General features: G+C 41.8%; 4 protein-coding genes across 4 annotated transcripts; 1 reads left to right on the top strand and 3 right to left on the bottom strand.

Annotated features, from left to right (window-relative positions):
• Positions 1 to 3,830: 3,830 nt before the first annotated feature.
• On the bottom strand, positions 3,831 to 10,901 carry rab3db (RAB3D, member RAS oncogene family, b; the record flags this gene model as incomplete). Its single annotated transcript, XM_080855816.1, has 5 exons — positions 10,764 to 10,901; positions 7,794 to 8,030; positions 4,741 to 4,859; positions 4,356 to 4,480; positions 3,831 to 4,018 (listed from the first exon to the last, which is right to left on the bottom strand). Exons 2-5 carry the CDS (start codon positions 8,028 to 8,030, stop codon positions 3,831 to 3,833), a joined length of 669 nt encoding a protein of 222 aa, XP_080711942.1. The 5' UTR covers positions 10,764 to 10,901.
• Positions 10,902 to 13,877: 2,976 nt separating this feature from the next.
• On the bottom strand, positions 13,878 to 15,385 carry tmem205 (transmembrane protein 205). The gene is made up of 4 exons (XM_080856775.1): positions 15,285 to 15,385; positions 14,720 to 14,829; positions 14,445 to 14,608; positions 13,878 to 14,259 (listed from the first exon to the last, which is right to left on the bottom strand). Exons 2-4 carry the CDS (start codon positions 14,817 to 14,819, stop codon positions 13,957 to 13,959), a joined length of 567 nt encoding a protein of 188 aa, XP_080712901.1. The 5' UTR covers positions 14,820 to 14,829; positions 15,285 to 15,385; the 3' UTR covers positions 13,878 to 13,956.
• Positions 15,386 to 15,548: 163 nt separating this feature from the next.
• On the top strand, positions 15,549 to 18,069 carry LOC308379936 (uncharacterized protein). Its single transcript, XM_080857209.1, has 8 exons — positions 15,549 to 15,651; positions 15,757 to 15,790; positions 15,892 to 15,962; positions 16,133 to 16,214; positions 16,333 to 16,561; positions 17,135 to 17,190; positions 17,828 to 17,901; positions 18,021 to 18,069. The coding sequence occupies exons 1-6, from the start codon at positions 15,631 to 15,633 to the stop codon at positions 17,169 to 17,171; spliced, it is 474 nt and encodes a 157-aa protein (XP_080713335.1). The 5' UTR covers positions 15,549 to 15,630; the 3' UTR covers positions 17,172 to 17,190; positions 17,828 to 17,901; positions 18,021 to 18,069.
• Positions 18,070 to 22,574: 4,505 nt separating this feature from the next.
• Positions 22,575 to 23,660, bottom strand: LOC308379401 (serotonin N-acetyltransferase-like; the record flags this gene model as incomplete). The annotated part of the gene is made up of 3 exons (XM_080856525.1): positions 22,575 to 22,880; positions 23,055 to 23,209; positions 23,519 to 23,660. The coding sequence occupies 3 exons, from the start codon at positions 23,658 to 23,660 to the stop codon at positions 22,575 to 22,577; spliced, it is 603 nt and encodes a 200-aa protein (XP_080712651.1).
• Between the last annotated feature and the right edge of the window lie 1,909 nt (positions 23,661 to 25,569).

Below are 25,569 nucleotides of genomic sequence, written 5' to 3'. Positions count from 1 at the left end.
TTTTCGATCATCTGTTTAAGCAAAACCTGGATTGCATTTTGCTGAGGTGCATAATTGAGTGGCTGGATCCCCAAGTAACTTCTGTTGTCTGTGGTTGAGGACAGCGTCACGGTAAGATACCATGGACTGCGCGGCACTGTCACACGCCTGCATCATAGGAGATAAGCAAAGAACTTCCAAGCTGTTTACCATTTTTTATTACTTCATGGGCGGAGCCTTAAAAAGTTACAAAGTCGTTTCAGACCAGTTGTGTAGGAGGAGCCGCTGTGAGTAACTTTTTCATTGATGTTTACAGTTTTCTTTCTGTTCACCAACGTCATTTAGTTATAACCTATATGGCCAACATATATCTTGAATAACATATGGACTGTAAACTGGTTTTGTCTAGGTCTGGAGACACTAAAGAGTCAAGACACAATAAATAAAACGAGTTTAATAATTGACTGAGAAACTGTAGGTGTATCAAACAGGCCCTTTTAGATCGCGCGCAATCCATAAAGACAACTTCCACGAAGAATTTGAGCGGGTGCACGCGGAGTAAACGGTCTTTTATCAGGCGAGCGCAACCCACTGTTTTTACGCTTAACCTGCGTTATCAGCAGTGCACGTGGTTGAGTCTCTGGGTGCCAGATAAGAGGGATGTTGCGACCCAAAGCAACCCGCCCTCCGCAGCACCATGAAAAATCCATCATTGTTCAGCATTGTTCTTTCCGTTAATCTGCCTCAAACTGGGGGACTAAGAAAACTCAGTTCAGAGCAGAACTGGAGGTCTGCGTCTATGCTGACAAGGGTATTTTGAATCCATAAATCATGCAGTGCTTCATGGTCCAACAAGGTTGTCGGTTAGTCTACTGGTAGGTAACAGGAAAGGTGCGTGAGGAAATGTGAGCGTGGGACAATATAAGTGTAGTTTTCAACGTGGTTACAGACGAGGATGTGGTTTGTCAAGCAGTAAATTACACTACTTGCCACAAAAACAAAACGTTTAGCTAATTCAGCATCTTTATCTAATATAATTAATGTATGTATGATTATATCCTGAAAATATAAATCATCACATAGGCAAACAAAACAATTCCCTTTGGCAATAAATGCTAACTTTATTTTTGTAAACAAATGTATCAACATATTTCAGTTGGCAAGGTTTCTTATACACACATTTAAAAGACATGGATATCCAAATTCCACACCATCTCACACATAGAAGGAGATACACAGTACTTTTTTGCCAAATTGGCAAGCCACAGTATAAGACAGAATGTGAAAAACCGGATGAGACACAAAAACAGCATTAGAATCGATTTAAAGTAAAAACTCAACTGCAAGGATAACTGCTCTTCAATTCATTTTGAATTCTGACAGCGAGTAAACGTACTTGACTCAATGCTGTTAATTCAGTAAGTCTTTAACAGTTGTTGTTTGGGGGTGAATATAACACATAAATATTTAAGCACATACCTTTAGCTCCTCTCCCCCTTAAAAAAAGCACTACCTCCAGAATACATTAGATCCAGTATGTAGGTCTGAGCCTCAGTGTATAACTCAAATGAACAAGCATTTGAGCTGAACACACAGGAGTACAATAGTGTCCCACCATCAGCACCCTGAAACATGTTCCACATGCCTCACACAATCTGTGAGTAGAAAATTGTACAACTTCACTGCATAACGCAATGTATCTTTGGCACCACACAGATGGGACAAGGGAACACATTAGCTGCACTTCCTGGAACAGGAAAAAGAAACCAAGTAAAGTAGTGTTAATTCAATGTGTGCTGATTGGTGCCAGTGGAATAGCAAAACAAGTGATCTATAAATGTTTCACATTGTGTCATTATTTTCTGATTGCCTCCAATCAGGAGTAATTGTTGTCTGTATTGGAGGAATGTATCCAAGAGACGTACATGGCTCCTAAAAGAGGGCAATGGAGAGTTGGAAACACCTCCCCTCTGAAGAGGGTGCAAGGTACTGTGTAGCGGCAGTGGCTAATCACGTGAACCATGGTAGTGAGAGAGAAGACACAGACACATACAATTTCCACAAGCAATTCAGACACACTCATCTTCAGCTTCCAGAACTCTATCCAACAAGATCTGGTGATGCTTTTCCAACAAGATGGACATGAAGAGGAAACTATGACGGTATGCCATCACACACACACACACACACACACACACACACACACACACACACACACACACACACACACACACACACCATTAATAAGATTGTATACACCCCACAACACTGCAGCTAGCACATCCGCTGACATGAAACAACTAAAAGGAATTACGCATCTCCATTACGATGACATGTGCTGTCTGTCACACATCATATTTAAGCATGGGCTGATGTATAGCTATTTCATAGAAAGCATATGCAGCAATAGACATGTTACACTAAAATCACAGTGCTGGTCTGATGTACATTAACCAACCATAAAGCAGAGGGGTGCGTATTTGAGTGGAGGCTATGACTCGAGGTCAGGGACGGGGGTGGTAGAGGGCAGAAGGAGAGGGGGCACAATGGGACACATGAGATAAAGGGGGTGAGATAAAGACAGGCTGCAGTGACACCAAACGACTCCTGCAGCAGGCATGCCACTCTTATGGCACCCTCCTGCCAATGGCCTAAAGGCACGTTCAGTGCACACAAACATTCACATAAAAATTAAGACTGAGAGTGCATGTCACAGAAGCAGAATGTCGCATTCAGAGATTTGCGCATGTTTCTTGTATAAACATAGGGCAAAGCCTGCTGCATCCAAAATGAACAGAAACCGATGATGTATGTAAAGGAGGCAGTCAAGGACTAAATGGTTTGTATGTGCCTGTGTGTGTGCATGCACGAGCTGGAATATCAGGCACACAACCAATGTTTTGGTTTAACAGCTACGACAAAAAGCATGGGGCCTTCTTTAGGGGTGCTTGAGTTTATCCAGCAAACCCAGCAACATGTGGGAGGGGGTGCTGGAGAAGGTCTGGGCGGGGGGGTGGGGGTCATTGTGGTGGTGGTAGTGAATGGCCTACGTGTATGCATGTGGGTGTGTCCCCAGGTTATCACTGGGCTTCTTTTTCAGTGGTTTTTGATGAAGAGGCCAAGTTAAGAGCCAGTAACAAATGTCGCTACAAGTTTGTGTATGTGTGTGTGCTTTTCCTTCATTTTGACCCAACCAAGAGACCTCAGTTAATCATGTTGTGTGTGGGTATGTTTGCATTCATGAGAGTCCATTTCCTTTTAAGAAGGTCTGTAATAGTGTATGAGTACATGTACAGTTTGTGTTTGTAGCCCCTCACTCAGAAACAACTGGAATTGGGTAGAGAATTTGGACTGTGTATGGAGGTGGGTTTGGACTGTGTATAAAGGTGGGTTTGGACTGTATGAGGTGGGTTTGGACTGTGTATGGAGATGGGTTTGGACTGTATGAGGTGGGTTTGGACTGTGTATGAGGTGGGTTTGGACTGTATGAGGTGGGTTTGGACTGTATGAGGTGGGTCTGGACTGTGTATGGAGGTGGGTTTGGACTGTGTATGGAGGTGGGTTTGGACTGTGTATAGAGATGGGTCTGGACTGTGTATGGAGGTGGGTCTGGACTGTGTATGGAGGTGGGTCTGGACTGTGTATGGAGGTGGGTTTGGACTGTGTATAGAGATGGGTCTGGACTGTGTATGGAGGTGGGTCTGGACTGTGTATGGAGGTGGGTCTGGACTGTGTATGGAGGTGGGTTTGGACTGTGTATGGAGATGGGTTTGGACTGTGTATGGAGGTGGGTCTGGACTGTGTATGGAGGTGGGTTTGGACTGTGTATGGAGGTGGGTCTGTCACACAGTTCAGCAGGCACAGGCTCCGTGGCTCTCAGAGGCTGCCTCCTTCAGGCTTGAGTCGGCGTAGCTGTTGGGCTGCACCCTCTCGCCCTCCATGCTCTCATTCATCTTCTCACAGATCACATCCACCAGGCGCTCAAACACCTGCTTCACGTTGATGTTGTCCTTGGCACTGGCCTCAAAAAACTGAAATCCTGGAGAGAAAAAAGAGAGGGGAGAAGAGACCGACAGACAGAAAGACAGAAAAAGAAATACAGACAGACAGGCACAGAGAAAAGCAATGAAGAATACTGAAAACTGCGGTAGTTCTGGCATATCCCAGTGCATTAATGTTACTTCAAATAACAATGACTAGGTGGACTTGTGAATTAATGTGTGCTTGTGAATGTGTATGTTGAGTGTGTGTGTGTGTGTGTGTGTGTGTGTGTGTGTGCATGTTCCGTAGGTGTATGTATGTGTCTGTGTGTGTGAAGGACAGATTTAGATGAAGGGTGACAGAGCGAGAGAATGCGTACAGGTATAATGGCTTACCTAGCTCATCAGACAGTCGCTGGCTGTCTTCTGTGGGGATTAGGCGGTCATCCTCCAGGTCACACTTATTCCCCACCAGTATCACCTGGGCGTTATCCCACGAGTACGTCTTAATCTGGGTGGCCCTGTGGGAGAGTTCCTTTAGTCAAACAAAGCAACAAACACAAACACCAGTGTCTAGTGCCTTACAGAGACTGGGGCAAGGATGCAATGACTGGTGTCATGGAAGATAATCAATATATTGATGTATGTCTTTGTCAGGTTCTGTTGTGAACAGTTTACCTTCTTAGAACCACAACATTTCCAATTCATTGGCAACTATAAAGTCAGTTGGATGTCAGATTGTACTTGTACTGTAAAATGTATGTGTGTCTGTGTTTCTCACCAGTCTTGCACGGCACTGAAGGACTCCTGGTTGGTGATGTCATACATGAGCAGGAAGCCCATGGCTCCTCTGTAGTAAGCTGTGGTGATGGTGCGATACCTCTCTTGTCCTGCTGTATCCTGCATACAGTCACACATACACCAAAAAGCATAAGTTCCGCACCTGAAGCAATGAGGCATAAGAAGTGGCAAGAGAAATGTGGTCACAACAGCCAACACTTAATACAACCACAAGGGGGCAGTATGTTCCATATGAATATCAACACAATATACCAATTGTGGCCTATTTATTGTAATCTAAAGGTGGCGTTCTTCAATCTTATCGTCAATCAACATCACTGATGGTACTGGTCTGAGAGCAAAAAAGCAGCCACTGTATTCTGTGTCACACCTGATCAGAAGTTTATCAATAATCGCAATTCTAATACTGTAGGGTAGTATTGGAATCAGAACCAGGCCTATGGAACCCACCACAGAATGTAAATTGAGGGTGTAAGAGTATGAATACCAATCACTGATCAAAGAAAAAAATCAAGCAGGTGAGTGGAGCGTTGTCAAGGCAACTCTCCCTTTGCTCACAAATGTCTCCTGGTTACCTGGTCATTTGCATTAAGGGCCTTGACATCAGTGAATGAGGAGGGGAGAGGGGGGTTACCCAGGTAACAGCTGGGTCAGTAGAACCAATGAATGTTCCATTAGTGCTTTGAGAGGCCATGGTTGTCACGATGAGCCGCTCCACATTTAGGCATGACGCAGAGCCAGCTCCTTCAGAGAGGATGATGTAGACCAACTGGCCCTGGCATAGGTATATGTGTATGTATCTGTATGTATCTATTTGTATGTGCGCCATGAGTGAGTAATGTGTGTGTGTGTGTGTGTGTGTGTGTGTGTATGAATTGGCATAGATGACCCGACAGCGTTTTTAATCAAGGCCTATTTAATGACTCTATTCAGAGGGAGAGCGCACTGAAAGATCACACAGTGTTTTTTTAATTAAACAGGAAGAAGCCTATTTACCATCTGAGTAGAGAGGAGTGTCATAGTTAGCATGGTAGTCATGGAGTGTCATAGTTAGGTTTGGTGGTGAAAGTGTGTAACCGTCTCGATGAATGCATCAATCCCCCCCCCCCCCCCCCCCAACCCCCACTGTGAAAGCTCATGACCCACACAGAACTGAGAAGCCCACAAAACCCCCACACACCAGGTGTGTCATGCTTTTCCAAAGGTGACACTTTCAATCATTGTTTGCTTTCAACACACAAACGCACAGTTGCTCGCACGCAAATCTCACTAATTGGTAGGAAAAACCCTAACTGTACAAGCTAGGAGGAGACAGTGAGGTGTGGTGTATGACTAGGAAAACATATATACCAAGTGTGGTCCAGTAGGAATTGAATGAGATTTTGCAGGTTTGCAGGCCTCAATGTGCTGATTCACTATTAAGTCTGTATGCTTTTACATATAACCGTCCTCCTGTACTTTTCCAGTCAGTCAGTATATAGAGAACATATTCACACATAATTTCTGTTTCAATATTTAGCTGCATTTACAATTTTTGTACACAAAGGAATAGATAAAGTCTTCAAAGACAAAGAGAAATATATCCACCTGTGATTAATAGGTATGTGAAAGTTTAGCACTTCAAATCAAAGCAAGCTAAAAGCTCTGAGCAGTTTCCAGTTACTGCCTCAGTAACAGTCCTGCCTCCAAGACACACACACACACACACACACACACACACACACACACAAAGTTTATTATTAATTGAAATGTGCTGGCTCACTCAGTTCTGACTCCTGGTTAGATCTTAGCGTTCCATGCCCCAAGGGGGATCTAGACCACAGGAGATGATTTATTGATGCAACTGCACTGTCCTCTTAGTCTTCCACTGCAACATCCTCAAATATTCCATATGGAAACATATTTCATCATTATTTTACTATTTTTCATTGTATGCTTTTGCTGGGTGTGTCAACAGACAGAATCAATGAAGTTCCTGACACCTAAGGATGCTGACCTCCGTTATTCATCCATAATTTGCAAACATTATATGGACAAGTTGGCACCTACATTTGCTTTGGTAAAACACTTAAACGGACCGGCTCTACACTGCAGAATTCATTTTCACCAGGCCACCTAGATCGTGATACTAAGCAGGATAAAGGCCATTTTTTCTCATTGCTGACAGAGGCAGTAGAGGCCCATTACCAACAAATGTACAATGATGTGTTGAGCTAATTGTAGCAAATCCACTGTTACTCTGCAGCCTTGCAGATGGCAGACACTTCACATCCCTGCAGAAGCTGGGAGGACGACAACTTCCTCTTTCTCTGCCTGTGAACTGTGCTGCACCATGACGTGGCCTCTTGCCTAATTATTCATAGCGAAGGCAGTGCCCAGTGAAATGGTGCATGTTGTGAACTCAACTGAATGGCTGCCTGTCTACACCTCCCTCACATCAGTAACGAGTAACATTGCAACATCTGCGGTACGAGGAGAGTGTGGGAGTGGGGCTTAAGCCTAAACCAACAGTGGTAATGTTAGCTAGTTGTAAAACCCTGACTGAGGTAACTGTGTTCCTCGTATCAATATAAAGGTGAGAACATTAATGTCGATCTTCATGCAATCTACTCCTTGCACTGACATATGGACTAAATTCACTATCCTATGAATTGAATGTAAGGGTTAAATTGGTTATATGAAAATGTTTCAACAAGCATTCTGCTCAGTTTTGACTGCATGCATGCACTTTATCTCCTCTCAAGAAGTTTGACTGGAGTGACTTTTTATAATAAGCTTTGGTCTGCTTAACAGACCAGCAGGTTCCCTCATTTCACTCCAGGAGAATCTGTTGCTGGATATGGTTGCTGTTGAGGAACACAGCCTTGCATCAGAAGTCAATATCTACACTGCTGCTTTGTGTGTGTGTGTGTGTGTGTGTGTGTGTGTGTGTGTGTGTGTGTGTGTGTGTGTGGGTGTGGGTGTATGCGTGTGCGTGTGATAGGTTAGGGATCCATTCTGCAAACACACACGTGGGGATGTACACAAACTCACCCAGATCTGTAGCTTGATCCTCTTGTTGTTGCGGAACACAGTCTTGACCTTAAAGTCAATGCCCACAGTACTGACGAAGGCCGGGGTGAACGAGTCATCGGCGTAGCGGAACAGGAAGCTGGTCTTGCCCACACTGCTGTTGCCGATGATCAGCAGCTTAAACATGTAGTCGAAGTTCTGGTCGGCCGCGTCCTTCTGCGATGGCTGCTGCACGCGGGAGTCATTCACTGATGCCATCTAATGGAAGAATGAGTTACTATTAGCTTCTGTCTAGTGAGGCAATGTTCGCTAGACACTAACTACTACACCCTACACTATTTCCAATTAGAGAGTGGATCCCAATGAAATCACATCATAATCAAATTACAATGCGGCCCTTAGTATATTAAAATACTTCCTCTGGACTGGAAATGGGTACAAAAATACAAATAAAGTCAAAGACCAGGTATGACCAACTGAGAGTATCCATTCTATTACTTAGGGTATTCACTTAAGATAGTGAAAAGTAGATTTTCTACAAGATGTTCTTCTCAGGATCAACATTTTTTTTTAACCAACTATATATACGACAAATGTTATGCAATACTGGTATGGGAGAGAGACTGTTTACCAACTGAGACAAAAGTGAAGACACAGGTCAGACCAGCTCTTGTACTATGAGTATTTTTTTTTTTTAACTATGCAGGAAATAAAAGCCATTTTGTGGACTCAGTACAGAGTGAAAGGAATTCACAACCAACATTCTCACACTATACTTAATCCCATCTTGACGTGATGAATTTGCCATGTAAGTTTTGAATAGGAAGTACAAGTAGATAAAAGAATTTCATAAAAACCGTTTAAAGAGAAAAGGGTTTAAGGTTGAATTATTGATGTGACTGGCCTTTAAAGATCTTACAGATAGACAAGGAGAGACAGCCAGATAGAGGGAGTGGCACAGAGTAAATGAGACAGCAAGAGAGAAAGGGAAAGAGAGAGCATGGGAGATAGAGAGAGCCTGCCTACTTGATGCAAGTTGATCAATCACAGGCGCACGGCAGCACTTCCCTCTAAAGAGATGCGTCGCCGTGGAGACCGACCCGGAACAAAGGCCCCAGACCCATTAGATTAGAACATTGGCCCTGCACGTCAAACACGACTCAACTCCAGAACCACGGCTATTACAGCACAACAAAAGGAGGCTGCTGCTATTGTCGAGGGGAGAAGAAGCCCTTGTTTCAATTACTATCTCTGAAATCATGTGACCTGCACCTGTAATTTAGATGGAAGAGTTTGTGTGTGTGTGTGTGTGTGCGTGTGTGTGTGTGCGTGTGTGCGTGTGTGTGTGTGCGTGTGTGTGTGTGTGCGTGTGTGTGTGTGCGTGTGTGATCGGGTATGTCAGTGCTATATCTATCACATCTGTGTTTTGTACACAAAGGTTAAACAGAGCAGTTCTTTTGACAAAGCCAACACACCATTTCCCCCCCAAAAAATACACCAACTTACAAAGTAAATGTGTGGTACATCAGCAGCAATTTTGAGCTTTCAGAAAAACAGGGGCCCTGCAAATCAGCTTTTATTCAGTGACTGACCACAGATAACCATCAGGAGTACATTAAATCAGTGGCAGGACCACAAAAGCCAGGCCCTCCTGTTCTGCGGTTAATATTACTCCACAGACATGGCAAAATGGCTCAGTTTAAACTAAAGTTGGAACATTATGTTGTTCTCTTCCGTCTTACCAGAAAAATGTAAGCCTTCTGCAAATCCCAGTCACATGTCCAACACGTGTGCAGGCTGTAGCTAACTATTATAGAATGGCTCTGTATGAAGGTGAGTTAAAATACATTATTTAAATTTGACCAAATAATCAGTGAAATGCTTTTAATACCTTGGTGTGTTAAAAGCATGGATGGTCAGTGAAACACCCATGCCATTTGATTTTACTCCTCCCTTGGGTCACATATACGACAGATGTCTTGTGAAAATTAAAATCATAAAGAGAAACATAAAACTCAGTCAATAAACCATCCTTGCAGAGTCCAGTTTTCATTAGGCACCCTGCATTTACGGATGAGAGAAGCTCTATACCCACCACCTGCTCTGCCTGTCGTTCTCACTATTCCAAACTTAGCTGGAGAATCCTCCTGAAGAGGGTTATGGGTCCAATAACAAACAGGGGTCTTAAGCTGGTAGGTAAATAGAATACATACACTGAGTGAAAATATGAGCTTTTGATGTAGCCAAAGGAAAGCCAGATGTGTTGTGTAGGACACACACATAGACACACACACAATGTCATTGTGACACCCAGCTCTGGGTTGCAGACATTGACTAAATTGAGGGAACCACAGGCTATAGCCATCTAATGATTTCTGGGAATGACATTAGTTAGCCAGCCTGCTATTGATTAGATAGTTGTTGTGCCCTGTAATGTCATCAAAGAAGTGGATGATGATGTGAAACCAATCCCTAAAAAGGAAGACTATTGGCTGTCCAGTAATGTTTTTGGATAAACTGGAAAACAATTCCATGGACAACATAAAATAGTAGGTGTATTGTAAGGAAGCATATATCTTTAATCCTGACAGTCAACGACCACTTCAGAGAACTCTACATCAGAAAAAACTGTATGTTCAACCACAAAAAATATAAGTAACTGATAGAACATGAAAACTCAAGGAAGTTTCCCACTGCACGACTCATCACTTGACAGGCTGTTATAATTATGCAACTTTACTTCCATAAAACTGCTCTAAGTGACTTCCACTGATTATCCATCAATTTCCACCTGAGCGCTTGTTCAAAGCTTCAGACGCACCATATGGACGATTATTTGTGGTCTTTCGACGAAAATCGCTAGAATCCAAAAAACAAAATATATAGCCTAGACATACACACGCCCAGCAACCAATGGTAAACAAAGATTACGGGTTTACATAAATACGCTACGGGTTTAAAAGTGCAGGAACACGGAAATAAGCCACCAACCTTCAATGCAACCGTTCTTTTATCGTGTCAGGTCCCTTCGGTTAAGTGTCTATTTCCTTAAAAGTGAAGATAGTCTTGCCGGGACAAGAAATCACTTTGTACTAATGTTGGGTCTTGCGCTTGGCTTTGTCAGCGCCGTACAACAGATGACTTGATCAATGCTCCCGGATCTTGTGTGTGTACCAAGGAGTAACCAGTCTGAGGGAAAACGGAGTCGCAGTTCCCTTGTCGCCCGGGACTCAGTAAATGCTGGCCCTCTTTAGGAAGGTGTTTCAACAACGCATGGGTGCGCGCGGGAGGGCACACACAAACGCACGCACACACAAACGCTAAATAAACCCGTTCCTCTTTCTATTCTGTTTCTTGTCATTTAGGTATGCTACCGGTTCGGATAATATTAATATGTTTTTTTTTAAAGCTCAAAAGAACTGTTCATTATTCTTATTCTTTTAATATTAGATATTTCCGCCAACCAAGCAGTATATGACTGTAGCTCAAAGTCAGCTAAAGCTGTAACTCAAAATTCCTTGCAGTCACACAGCCATGGACACTTCCGTGGAACAATCTATCTGTACTGTGCTTCATTGTTTTCCAGAAACAGGAATTTTTGGAGGAAGCAGTGTGTATAGTGAGATACTCTCAACGAATGCAGGTCCAGTTTCTCATAGTGTCTTCCCACTTGAGTCTGTTTTTGAAAGGAAGAAAGTTCTGGAGCTTATATACCATTGTTTCAATGGGTGAAAAACACCATAACAAGGTTATGGCAATTCAGTTGTATTGGATGGAGCAACAATATGACAAAAAACATTGTCTTGTCGAACACTTGACTGACCTCAACATCAACATAAATACTGCAGTTTAAATGTGGCAATTAAATTCTCATCACCAACTGTCCTATCAAGTACACTTACTTCTCCAGTCTTTAGGTGTGAGGGATGCATTTGGACAAAATAACCAATTAAATTATCTTTGGTCAGCAGCACACTCAGTCATACAAACATTTTGATTGATCACATAGAGAAGGGAATTCCTCCAAAACATTCTGGCTTTCAAGAAATCAGAGAAGTGCACTTCTTTGGACCTTCACTCTCATCCTCATTGCCGACCTCATTTACTGTAGGTACAGAGAAGGGGGGGAGACTCAAGTGCCTGAAAAGTAAAACACCTCCTAGATCTGTCATCTCAAACATGCTTAATCCTTTGGAGCTCTCCTGCTACTGAAGTTTCTCCTCCCGCCCTCTTCAACTCCTTGCCTTAAGCCTGCTCCCCTCCTCTCTTTCATCCATCTGCACTGGGTTTCCTGCCAGCTCCCCATTAGCCTTCCTACTGTGGCTTATTGAAGAGAGGAGGAGTGCAGTCAGACCATCCAACTCTGCTCTCAGAGAGGCCTTCTGCAGGCCAAATACTCCATTTGGGCACCACGTATTCCACTGAAAGGCTCCGCCATCAACTTAAGGAGTTACAGCACACATACCCCTGAGGGGCAGGCTCCCTCCCTTCTATCCGGAGTCTTTTTCAGAGCCAAAGGGTTCAAACCGTGTTTTTATTTTTTGAAGAGAACAAGTTTTATTGTCATCAGCCAGAGCATACTTTTCAGCTTTGAGCTTCTGGCAGCAGTAACAGAGGAAAGGGAAAGAGCATGTTGAAGGAGTTGGTGATGATAAAACGGCCCACTTCTCCACTTTGGTCTGAAGTGTGAACATGTCATAGGACAGATATATTGCACATCCTGTTGTTTGATGGGTCTCTAATAGATCACTAGAACATGTCATAGGACAGATATATTGCACATCCTGTTGTTTGATGGCTCTCTAGTAGATCTCTAGAACATGTCATAGGACAGATATATTGCACATCCTGTTGTTTGATGGGTCTCTAATAGATCACTAGAACATGTCATATGACAGATATATTGCAGATCCTGTTGTTTGATGGGTCTCTAGTAGATCTCTAGAACATGTCATATGACAGATATATTGCAGATCCTGTTGTTTGATGGGTCTCTAGTAGATCTCTAGAACGTGTCATAGGAAAGATATATTGCTGATCCTGTTGTTTGATGGGTCTCTAGTAGATCTCTAAAACTGGTTTTACACATACATTTTTACACATCAATTGTGAGAAATTACAGCCTGAAGGATGTACTGTTAAAGCTATACAGTGTTTATTTGTAGACCTCAGCCATTTAGGCAAGTGATACACCGGTTGTGCCGACTGATATTGCAGTGAGAGGATGCAGAAGGGAGTGAAGAAGCCAAAGCCCCTCCATGAAGCGGTTGAACAGGGTCAGTGAAAATCCAATGAAATAAACAGTAGCTGGCCTTAGTCATAGTGGATCTGATTTACTTTCAGGACTGATTATGGTTGCTGAGTAAATAACAGATCTGTGGAGTTTCACTCTCATCCTTTAATGTGCTTTGGGGATAAATATAACTCATAAAATAAAGAAGTATTATAGGGTCCAAAAACCAGAGCCAGTAACCTTGGCCAACTAAGTGAAGCCCGATAATGTAGGATATTTTATAGAGTGCCCTCTAGTGCCTAAACAACAATGTAGCATTGTATTAACGGCATCTTACAAATCAACATCCACACAAACAGCGCAGAGCATACGTATTTGTAAATATATTTTATTCTAAAAAACAAAACAAAAACAATAATTCAAAAAGTCAATGAGGAATCCATGTCATTACAGGATTTAGTAGTAGTGGTAGTGTGTGTGTGTGTTTGTATGTATGTATGTAATATATATATAATATATATATATATATATATATATATATATATATGTGTGTGTGTGTGTGTGTGTATGTATGTATGTATGTATTTATATACATTTATATTATTAATCAAATGTAAATGTTTAATAATGTTACCAAGTTAAAACATATACTATTAAAATGTATCTTGCATCCTCACTTCATCAGTTTTATACAGCTTAAAAAACTGTACAGCATTTTACACATACAAAATCGACATACAAAAATATTTGATGAAGTGGAGGCAAAACCCAGCACGGTTTAGCGCTGCTCATGAGAGACTCAGTTGGGCTCGGCACAGCCCGCAGCAGTGCAGCCAAAAGAGCCAATAGAAAAAAAACACTGCTCTGTGTGTTTGTTCACTGTAGATTGACATGAATGTCACGCAGAAGTTCACATCTCGAGGACTGTTCAAATGGGAGGAGGAGAAGTGTTTAAATGGTCTGTAGGTGTAATGCCAGATACACCAGGTTGGTGGTGGTACAGATGAACCCCACTAAGTTGCACAGGTTTGAGAGGCCATGGAAGCGAAAGAAGGTTTGTCTGAGTGCTTTGTACTTGGGGTCCTGCTCACGGAGCTTGGTGTAGCCGTCTTTATTGGTGCCCATGCCAATCTCATTCCCTAGACCGTGGTCCTGTTCGATGGCCTGCATCTCAAACATGGCCACTGTAGCATCTGGGCCGAACCAGTGTGCGTTCATTCCCGCCATGATCAAAGCCACAAAGTAAAACATCATCTGTGGAGGAGGAGGTGCATATATTTGTGGACTTGTGTCTTAAAGAGGTCCAGATTCTGAATTATTTATTCAGTAATTGTTGTACAAAAAGACTAGGAAAAAGCATCTTGTAGCATATTGGCTTGTCCTAAATAGAGTGAGGTTAGAATTCTGGGATATGATCACTTCCCATAGTGGTTACTTACCTGCACACTTTCATGCCAGTCCAGCAGCTCTCTTGGGTGGTAAACTGCATATATAGCTAGGCTAACAAGGTTGCCTCCCAGAAGAGAGTAGAAATAGACAGGAAACAACTTGCTCTGCACAAGACCAAAAGTGTGCCTTGTTACCTGAGACACCAATACAAATCCTGAGGATCAGACAGACAGAGAAGGAGAGAGATATACCACTTTATTATTAGGAAAACACCATTCACAGAGAGCAGCTACATCTACAACTTAAAACATCATGGGATCCTTACCACCTATGAAGGACACCCACATCTGCATCCCCCAGGTGAAAGAGATCACCAACAGGTGAAGTACTTTGATAAGGTCTGTAGGATCCCCTTCAGTTGCCATGGCAAACCGGCTATAAGGAAATAACCATTATTTCAGTGAAAGTTATGCAAACCCTGCCAAAATGTGCCCAGTGACCAGTATGCCAGACCTACGCAGCACCCTCACAGCTATCGTAATTCAGATGCCACTGTGTAACCTTGATAAGATATTATCCACTGAAACTAGGGCTTCGACTTCTCAACGTTGCAAGTTGTTAACCAGTGTACACAAACCAACTTCTTCGAATTCAAACAGACCACTTAATTCTATTCATGCAAGCTGTTGATGCCCCGTAATCATCATGGACAAACAAAAATAATTATTAGCTACATAAAACTGAAGACTAGCACATTGGTGCTGCTGTACATACATTTAAACGAGGTTACAACGTTACATTCGAGGCAAATTTCTCCTGGTAAATGCCAGCAGCCTATGCCTATCGTTATAACGAAATCCGCATAAGCCGTTTTTAAGTGATTAGCCTACCTTACGTGTTTCACTTGAATTGAGGTTGAATTTACGTTGGCCTACTGATCTTTGGCAGACTTCGATCTTGGGTTCACGGTTTGGATACTGTCTGGTTGATAGACCAAAAGAAGAAAATGCGTTCCTTGTTAAACCACGCCTACAAAGAGTCAGGCGCAAATCGCAATTTCCCTTTTGAAACATTCAAGCCAATCATATCTTCGAACACCTCGTTTTCATCAGAACCTCCCTGTCATTGTGACATAACGCTTAACTGTATGACATTGATTGTCATTGCAACCTTCCATGGGAGTTGTAACGCCCGGTCACTCTCATGTAATCTGTTTAACGCTTGGTTGACATCGTCATGGATGAGGAAGATGGTATGGTAAGTAACAGCATAAAGTGCCAAACGTGCTTTGCTTATTACCCAGTTAATTTAAAGACGTGAGAAATTGGACTCTTCGCAAACCTTTTTATTCTTACATTTTAGAGCAGATCCATGTCCCTAAACCCAGCCGCTGAAGGTATGAAAACATGTTGAGAACAACTGCAGAAACGCCTCTAATGTGTTCAGCATTATTATTTTGAAAGGAAAACTTGTTCAAACTACATTTTTATTTTGAAGGGGCTCTGGCACAACGGTCCATCCTTGACGAAATACAGGCTTTGAGGGCACAAATCAACACGCAGACCCAAGTAATCTCTTAAAAATGCTCTTACATGATCAAACAAGGCTTTAAAAGTTGTTGATATGCGTATTTTTACATTTAGCCTATTTCTTACATATAATTATGATATAATTATATGTATTTTTTTTTAAAATTATTTTACATGTTTGTTGTTTTTCATTATTTTCTCTTTTGCAGAGTATTGATTCATTGAGAAAGGCACTCACTGCTCAAGTGGCTGAAAGCAACCAAAATACATCAGCAATCGCACATATTCAAGGTCTCTCTCTCTCTCTCTCTCTCTCTCCCTCTCTCTCTCTCTCTCTCTCTCACTCACTCACTCACATGCACACACGTGTTTTTGTAACTATCTTTCTACGATGTCAATGTTTCCACAGCTGAGTTGTGCAACCTTGCTAAACATCTCGCTGGCCAGGGGCTGGAGGAGCGTTTTGAAGCACTTCGCTGTGAGGTGTCCTCCGAGCTCCTCTACCTGCGTAGCGTGCCTCTTCACTCCCCTTCCCCTGGGCCTTCCGCTCTATACTTGCCTTCAAGCTCATTTCCCCACCCCGTTAACCTCCAGGGCCAGGCTGGTCTTAGCCACTTCTCCCAGGAGCTCTATCACAGGTAGGCTGTGTGAAGGGCAGAGGTGGTTTCACTGATCAAAAATCGATTAGCTTATAAATTATAATTTAGGTAAGTACCTTGATGATGATGATCATCATCATCATCATCTGATATTGGTAACTTCATGACTGTGAACATCAGAATCATAGTCTTCCTCATTATGTGTGAATGGACAACCAGTTTTGACTGCATGTCCACATCTCTTTCTTCTGGGCATGCATGCAGTAGGAGGATTCTCTGGGAGCAGATAGGACAGTTGAGAGAGGAGATGCACAACATCCAGTACCAGCTCAGCAAGTTGGCTTATTCACATCAAGCAGAGCTTTAATCTCATGTATACTGTAGCGACCATGTAACACAGATGCAAGAAGCGTCGTTATCATTAATTTACCTTTTAGACAGTGATTGCCTGTTTGCTTTTATACCTGAGCTTTCTGAGCGTCAATCATTCAGTCAGCATTGCCTTTCTAGTAATAATGCCCTGATTTAAACTATAACCCTAACTCCTTAGCTGAGATCTTGATTAAGGTGTTTGTGAGGGTTTGGATCTTAACTGGTATCATCTCTGTGTAGATCACCAAAGGGAAGACGTGCAACGGAGACTGACTGAGACATTTTCCAAAGATAGGGTAAGAGGTACTGGTTATCACTGCTGGTGGCGGATGGCATTCTGAATCCCATGCCTTTGAGTCCAAGCTTTATGTGACCTTGAACCACAGTAGCTACAGCGTACCCAAACGATGAAGTAAAACCTGAGAGTCTGACTCTGTGGAATGATGCACTCAAGATATGTATCTGTCAGTATGTGTGTGTTTTTTTTATATACTCCGTGTAAGGGCACCACTTTGAAGTAATAGTTTCTTGGGTGGCATTTGCAGTGCTTGGAGAGAATGATTGACTGCTGTCTGGAGAAAGATAACACACAGCGCAGATCGCAGGAGGGGTATAATTTAGCCTATGAGGCAATGTACTGTTTCACAACTTGAAATATTTATAATATACTTTAAGGGGAACTTCAGGACTTTTCAACCTAGACCCTCTTTTTACATCTTTCTGGGTCCAAACTTTTACTAAGGCCAATTAAGGATTGAAATCGATGTAGAATTGGTTAGAATGCTATAACGGGGAAACCGAAAATGGGTACACTGCGTTAAAGTAGGGCCCAGGTTAAAAATACAGAAGTTTCCCTATGGGTTTATGTTATTGCTTCATGTTGAAAGCGAGGCTGGCATTTGTATAATGTGAGATACATCTGGTTCATCACAGAGCTGATATTTCACAACTACAGCATTCACTTAAGAAGATAACCATATCCAAGGGGAAAGCTCCAAAAAAACCTGGTAAGTAGTGGTTGTGTTTCAAAATTCAAGGAAGTAATCTGCATTCTTCTAATAAGAACATGAGGGAAACGGTTCCTTCCAAAGTCCTCCTTGGTGTGTGTGTTTGTGCTGTTCATTAGGGCGGGTGTTCAGACCCATAACAACCTCAGACTCTGATGACAGCTCTACTAGAATTGGAATGACATCATTGAAAATCAAAAAGGAAATAATCCCAACAGCTCGGTAACCTATTTAAAAATGTAATTCTGTTTGATGACAACGCAGAACTTATTGCCATCTTAGTTTGTCTCTTTTGCAGCAGGAAATAGAGCGCTGGATTCCACATCCGTGACTGGAGCTGGAGCTGAAATACTCTGAGATAAGAAACATGTGCAGTAAAAATCTGGAAAAATAAGTAGTTTCTTTATTTGTTATACCAAGCCTGTATATATATATATATATATATATATATATATATATATATATATATATATAAATAATATTGTTGATTCAAGATAACTTATTTCCTCTTTGCAAAGTTGCAAATGTTCTCCTCTCATGACCAGCTCTATCTCTACCATATACAGTACCATCCATGCATTTTTCTGTTTTAGTGTTATTTATAGTGACAGACTTATGTAGTACATTTCGACCATATATTTGCATATTCTGATTGGTTGTGTAAGAGTATAAGTTGTTACTTATGTAGCAGACTGCATGAGACAGGGGGGGTCCTGTTCCTAGCGCCTGTCCTGAATTTTTTTTGGTTTATGTTTGAATGATTAAGTGTAGCAGAGATGCCACGGGCAGGGGTATCTGTATGACTTTTCTCTTGTAAGGCCTGAGGCCTGCTTAGAGGCTGTACATTGTACATTGGTGTCTAGTGACAGATTGTGCAAAATTATACTGTAGATCATCTCTAGTCAGTGGTAGAAAATCACAGAAACATGGTTGCTGGTAATATTGTTATTGGTCAAAACTGCAGATACGTTTGCTGCCAGGACTAAACTGGTGTAAATGTACTTGCATGTTAAGATCACTAGGTGGCAGTTGGACACCATTGAAGTGAGCCTAGTTTACTCACACGGAGAGGCTTTGATTTCTCTTGCGATTGCTGTAATATACAAGAGATGATAAGGGACAATAAAACACCTGTTGGTCTTCGGACACAGGTGATGTCATGCCCCTATGTGGAAGCACAGATCACGTTTTTGGAGAGAATTTTTTGTTTTGGTTGATACAAATGACAGGGAGATTATTCAGCCTCCTGATTTGGCTCCATTTTTGGTTTTGTATATTCTTTACAACGGATAGACATGGAAATCCAATGCTGAGTAGGACTAGTAGTCTCTCTTTGAACCAGCTGACTATGTTTACAAATAGACTTTGATTCATGAGAGTAAAATGTGTCTGTCTAGCCTTTGTGCCTCTCTCCTCCTGTTTGATGACAGGTAGTCGCGTGGTCAACAGATTTTCTGTCTTTGTTTAGTTTCATTCCCAACCAAGTCATGGCAATGTCATGGAATCTTATGTCAGACCAACAATGCGTACATTATTATTGTGATGGTATTGAGTTGGTCACCTACGTACACTGTGTTCTAAAAGATCAAAATCTCGGGTGAATGATTGCAGGCCAGTTTACATTAGATTCAAGTTTTAGTCAAGAGCAGATAAATGAGAAATGATTAGTAGTAGTTTTACAAAACTATAAAAATTTACATTGTTTATGTGACTGTCATCATTTTTTAAATGTGTTTTTATCACTCAGTTGAATAAGTTTCAAATTTGAAGAAGTGAGTTTGGGGGCAGCCACTTTGAACATAGCACCGGCTGATGACAATACAAGTTTTAGTTTGGATGTGTCAATGATCATCCACCGCAAACTCATAGTTAGCAGATGCACATTATCATTGTTATTCATTGTCCATTGTAATGATCATCCACCACAAACTCATAATTAGCAGATGCACATGATCATTGTCCCTTGCAGACAAAACACCACATAGCTCTTTTCTTTTCACTGGGTTTATTGCATCATGCTTTATACCTGAATTATGTGGCTGCTATACTCCTAATATCTCATGGAATGATGTCTACAGAATGAAAGCCTCATTTAATCTTTCAGGAAGGTGTGGCAGAAGGTGTGTGCCTTTGTCCACTCATTTAGGGTGTATAAAACATCACAATAACTGCCAGCAGCGACAGAATTCACTGTCACTCCAAAACATACCATGTCAGACACAACAGCGTGGCTAACATTCTGTACTCCATCTATATCAGCCTCTCACCAACCCATTTTTACCTTTGGTTTTATAACGTTGAGCCTTTAGACGGACTGGGAAGGTATAATCCCAAATGACACACCGCCCAGAGAAGTATGTGGGACTCCCTCCCGTTGCTCAGAGACCTAAAATAAGACTCGGTCACAAAAACTTCAGCTCTGCTACACCAAAAACCCCTCAGATGGGAGATGTTAGTGTTTCCTGTTTGCAAAGGCATTCCCTCAGGAAGTGGATGGCCAAGAAAGGGAAATATGTGTGTGTGTGTGTGTGTGTGTCCATTTTGCAGGGCTGTCCCATGAACAGCTTAGCTGGTTTACAGGAAAGGACATTGAAGGATTACAAAGGGCTGACCCTGTCTGAAGGGTAAATAGCCCCCTCCTGCGTCATTAAGTGGGTGTAACGTGGTGTTGTTTGTGACCCTGAAGACATCTCACCTTAATGGGACCTGAGAGTTATTATTCATAACTCCAACGGCATTTACGGGAGAAACTCCTTGAAACCACATAGATTCACTTGTCAGTGTTTTTTCAACCTGACATTTTTATAACCCACATGTGTTTCGGACATTATTTATCATTATTTGTTTATAATCTCCATTGTATGGACACTACCCGTCAGCCCATGCTGCATTTGTGTTGACCACCTTGTGCCTGAATGAACTTCTTCAACCTCTGCCACTGGGTCAAAGAGTCAGATGGATATGCCATTAGCTAATGACCGTTCGTTTCTGTCTCATCTTACTCTGGCTAAGTGATGCAGTGATGCACCATTGATTTGACATATCCCAGGCAAGGCAGCTCTTCCTGTGTGCTGTCCTCTTGGTCCTATTGTAGCATACGGTGACACAGTGACTTTGGTCCATGGGAGAGATCCATTGGGCATTCAGAACAGGGTAGCCTTGCACATTGTAATCTCGTGATAACTGGCTAGTGCTAGAGTAAAGATGAAGTCCGCATTGCTAAATGTTTCCTTGTTAAACTGTGTGTGTGCACGGTTGCCCTAGCAGTTGGACAGGGATTAGGGTCGAAAAAGGTGACTGTGAGGTGACAAAAAGACACCATGGGAACTACTGGCTGAAGTGATTTCACCTGGACGAGTGATGACAATGGGCAGATTAAGGCCAAGCAGAGGACACTTTCACTCAGCCAGTGGCTAGTGGTGCCCTTTGGACATTCTCTGAACTGAAACCTGGACAGGTGATGATGTTTGTTTAAAATGCTGTAGATTATTGAATCTATATCCTTGGTTTGTGGAAGAAAAACAAATAAGTGGATCCCCATTTGAAGTGCTCGGAGATATTTCTTCATCATGTCACTAATGTTGTTTTTTTTATGTTAACATTAAGAGTTAATAACTCCCATGCAAAAAATCTAACATGGAAAAACTTTCAGGTTTATTACTTTTTACAAAATGAGTTTACAAAAGTCAGTGTATCAAACACATGTGACATTAAAAATGCGTATGTTTATAAACAGCTGAGATATATAAGTTTTGGTTATACTGTTCACATTTCACATGTACATTTCAGATGAATTTACATAGGGGTAGTAAAAAAGAAAACCCTCTTGTTTACTCTCCCACTAAAATGCCCATGATATACACATCTACTGTTATTCTGAAAATAAATACAGTAAATGGAAGGATAAACCTGTCAACTGAATATGCTTCAGACCAACACAAAGATCCACCTGCAAATCCCCAGCCATTTACTATAGCTAATCCCTTCTAATAGAGATAAAATAACTTCAGTTGATCTGCTAGTCCAGTGTCCAGTGACGAATGACCAGTGACGAATGAGACGAATGACGTCAACAATGGCTTTATGAAGTAGAAATGCACAGGGCTTATTACTAGCAAACTTTTTTCTCACAGTAATCTCATACCAGCACTCAAATTCAACTGAGCACCATTCAAATCACTCTCTACAATTGATGAATGTAAACCTAAACTTCAGATGAAATGCTACTTGAGTGTGAAGACTAAATATAGTGTTAGCTTTCACCTTGTCATAGAGTCACTCTAAAGAGACTGGCCTGATGTGCGTGATTCAGTCCATCATAGCAATACATACAAAGCAAAACCAATGGCAATGTACCAAAAAACTCAAATGTAATGTTTGAGTAAGTGTGTAAGCGTGTGTACATGGATCTTAAACATGCTAGATTTATTGGCAAGGCCAATTTAATAAGAATATACACCTTAAACATATAGAAAGAGCACAAGCTATATTCACAGCATCTCATCTCTCCTCCAAAAGTTTCAAATTGAAAGCACAGGTTGAAGAGACATGGTATCAAATTAATTGATTTACAAGTCCATACCAGTAAGTGTTGCAAAGTACTTCAACTGTGGACAGAATAGAAAATGTTTTCCATCATCTTCATAAGCCCCCTACTTCCCCCAGTGAAGCAGTTAGAACTGGCTATTACGCCGCATTAAAGCATGGCCCGCAATGGCAAATTGCATCTCTGTGAAGGTCAGGTGCGCAACTGTGATAGAACAGGGGCCCATCACTTTGAAACCAGACTTCTTGTAGAATGGGACCAGGTCCTCCTCACACATGAGCACGGCGAGTCGCACGTACGGCAAACAGCGCAAGTACTGCTGATAGCGCCACATCAGGATCGGTCCTTTGCCCTGCTGACGGAATGTGCGATGGACGGCCAGGACATGAATATGGACCGTGTGGCCATCTGGCTTGTGAAGAGTCAGTGCGCCCTATTTCCAAAGGACAAGAAAGAATCAGAAGCTAGACAAAACAAACACCCAGAGCCAACTTTTTGGCCATTGTTGATTGTTATTGCCGGGCAAGACCATGTTTAGAGCCAGAGCTTGTGTAACAAGACGTTAAACCATTTTCTTTAAAACATTTAAACAGAGGTCACAACATACTTCGCTCAACCGATCTTCGTCCCAAAGAGAACCGATGATAAAGGCGACGAGCCTGCCTTGTTCAAACCACCCAAGAGACAGCTCGGGACACAGAGTGAGAAAGTGACGGACTTCGTCTAGGTGCAGTGGACACTCTCCTGACACAGAGATAAATGCTGAAAGAGAGAAGTCACATTATTGTTGATTTTGAAATGGGGGGTTTGAGGAATCAGATATGCCTTCTCAAAATCAGTTAGGCCACTTGTAGGCGAAACACAATCAAGCGAAAACTCCACTGTGGAGTCCTGAGGCAAAATTGCGGCCAAAGTTGGCATGCGCACCAAATGTTACCTCACCCATTAACACATTAAAAATGTAGCCTCTAGTCCAATATCAGGAATCTATTTCATACTTGATAACTGACCAGAGGTAAAATAAAGTCAGTATTCATATAGTAGGCTACATTGATGTACTAGAGGTCTTACCTTCTCTCTCAATCTCAAACACACTGATAGCGTCCTGTGGATTAAGCGGTCGGAATTCGCTAGCTGGCAATGTGTGCCGGCGCTGTCGCCCGGGGGACTCGAGTATTGGTTTTAAGAACGGCCGTGCACCAGTCACCGACATTTTGATGGCTTTTGTGGACCTTCCTGTCTGCGTGAATGCTCTGTGAATCCTTGTATGTTCTGTACTCCTCTGCCTTTCGAGTCCTGTGGTGATCGCCTTCAGGCCTGTTTTAACACCTCAGGAAGAGATTAGAATGTATGACTCAACACCGTTATCCTTAACTGTTTGCTTATATCAGCAAGCAATTATGTAGACAACACCGGAGAAGAAAACTTTGCTAAACAAAATTGTAAATCTTGTTATGCAAAAACAAAATATGTTTCTTTGATTAATACTTCTCCTAAATATTATGAGCTCTATCTCACACGGACACACGCGAGCGCGCACACACACACACACACACACACACACACACACACACACACACACACACACACACACACACACACACACACAGCTAAATATGATTGTCACGTGAGGAGATTTTACGGAACCCCGATCTTTTAAAATTTAAAAGGTATTTTCCTTAGCCTAATGTTAAAGTCCTCTGATATATTCTGATATAACAGCAACCACCCACATGTTTAGCCATCCACATTTATGGAGTTACACGTTGTTCTTTCAATAATTGAAATAAACTTAATTTCCTCGGATCATTTCACAACATAGTACTCACAACCTATTCTTTCTACATCAAAACAAAGTTAATCTCTCTCTTTGCTCAACAGTATTAATGTATTGTACTGGAATTGTAATACATTTTGTATAAATGTCAGATTTGTCTTGGAATTGCCCTGTTTTGCTCAGTTAACTCTGGGACAGTAGGTACAGCAGAATTCTCCGAAGTATTTCGAATCCGGGCAAGGATGAATCCATGCCATACTGAATGGGTCTTCAAATTAGTTTACATAAAATGTATGGTCAGAAATTATTTATGTTGGTCATACATGGACTGCTTAAAGCAATGAAAACTAAAAAAAATGCTTATTAATCAGTATCTTAGTTAGGCTAACTCTCTACTTCTTGTATGCAGCAAGATGTCTTGGCAGCAGCATCAGAGCCAGTGACTTTAAGAAAGTGAGCAGGCTGATAAAGAAGGCTGGCTCTCTCCTGGGGTTAGACTGCTCTGTACTGGGGTTAGTCTGCTCTGGAGCTAGTTGGTTGTAAAGAGAAAGGTGTTGCACAAACTGCATACTTCACATTCCTCACAGATCTTAGTGGTCAGACAGCAGAGTGTTTTTAGTCTGAGGACCCTTTAGCACCGCTGTTAAAATGAAGGAAGTCATTCCTGCCCACCACAACAACAACGATGACATCCCTCTGTGCCAGGAAAAGAAGAATTATCATCTGAGTGACGATACACAATGCCCATTCTACATTTACATTGCACTGTTAGACCTACGTATATGTTACAGTCTACTATTATTTAATTTATTGTAGTAGTATAGTAGTTTGTATTTATTTGTTTATGTAGTTTTGTGATTTATGTGAATTGCTGCTGCAACACTGCAATCTCCCATCGGGGATCAATAAAGTATTCTATTCATCTAGTTTATATTAACTTAACTAAATAAACACTTTAGACCTCTTGAATATAAAATAAGAATGACTGATTATTGACCTAAATGGACATGTTTGATATACGGGCATGCATTAAGAGAGCCATGATTAGAGAACATTAACGTTATGTGTTCTTCACAGTCACATGTGTTAAGAGGATAAGGCGTGTGTCCACTGAGTGTGTCTCCTCTCTGTCCCCACCACAAACAAAAACACAGCAATACTGCCCTCCTCTGCCCATCCAGCTCCTGCCACTGACTGACTGCTACAGATGTTTAATCAAACAAGAAAAAGAATTAACATACAAACCATGTGAACGTTGTTTCAAGTTATTGATTGCGGACCTAAAACATTTTATGTAAAACTGCTTTTATTTATAAGTGTGGTTATTATCCTTAGTGGTGGTAGT

This window comes from Sprattus sprattus (genome assembly GCF_963457725.1).
Source record: "Sprattus sprattus genome assembly, chromosome: 18".
NCBI lineage: Eukaryota > Metazoa > Chordata > Actinopteri > Clupeiformes > Clupeidae > Sprattus > Sprattus sprattus.
The sequence above is the reverse complement of the archived record's forward strand: the minus strand, read 5'-3'. Positions and strand labels throughout refer to the sequence as shown.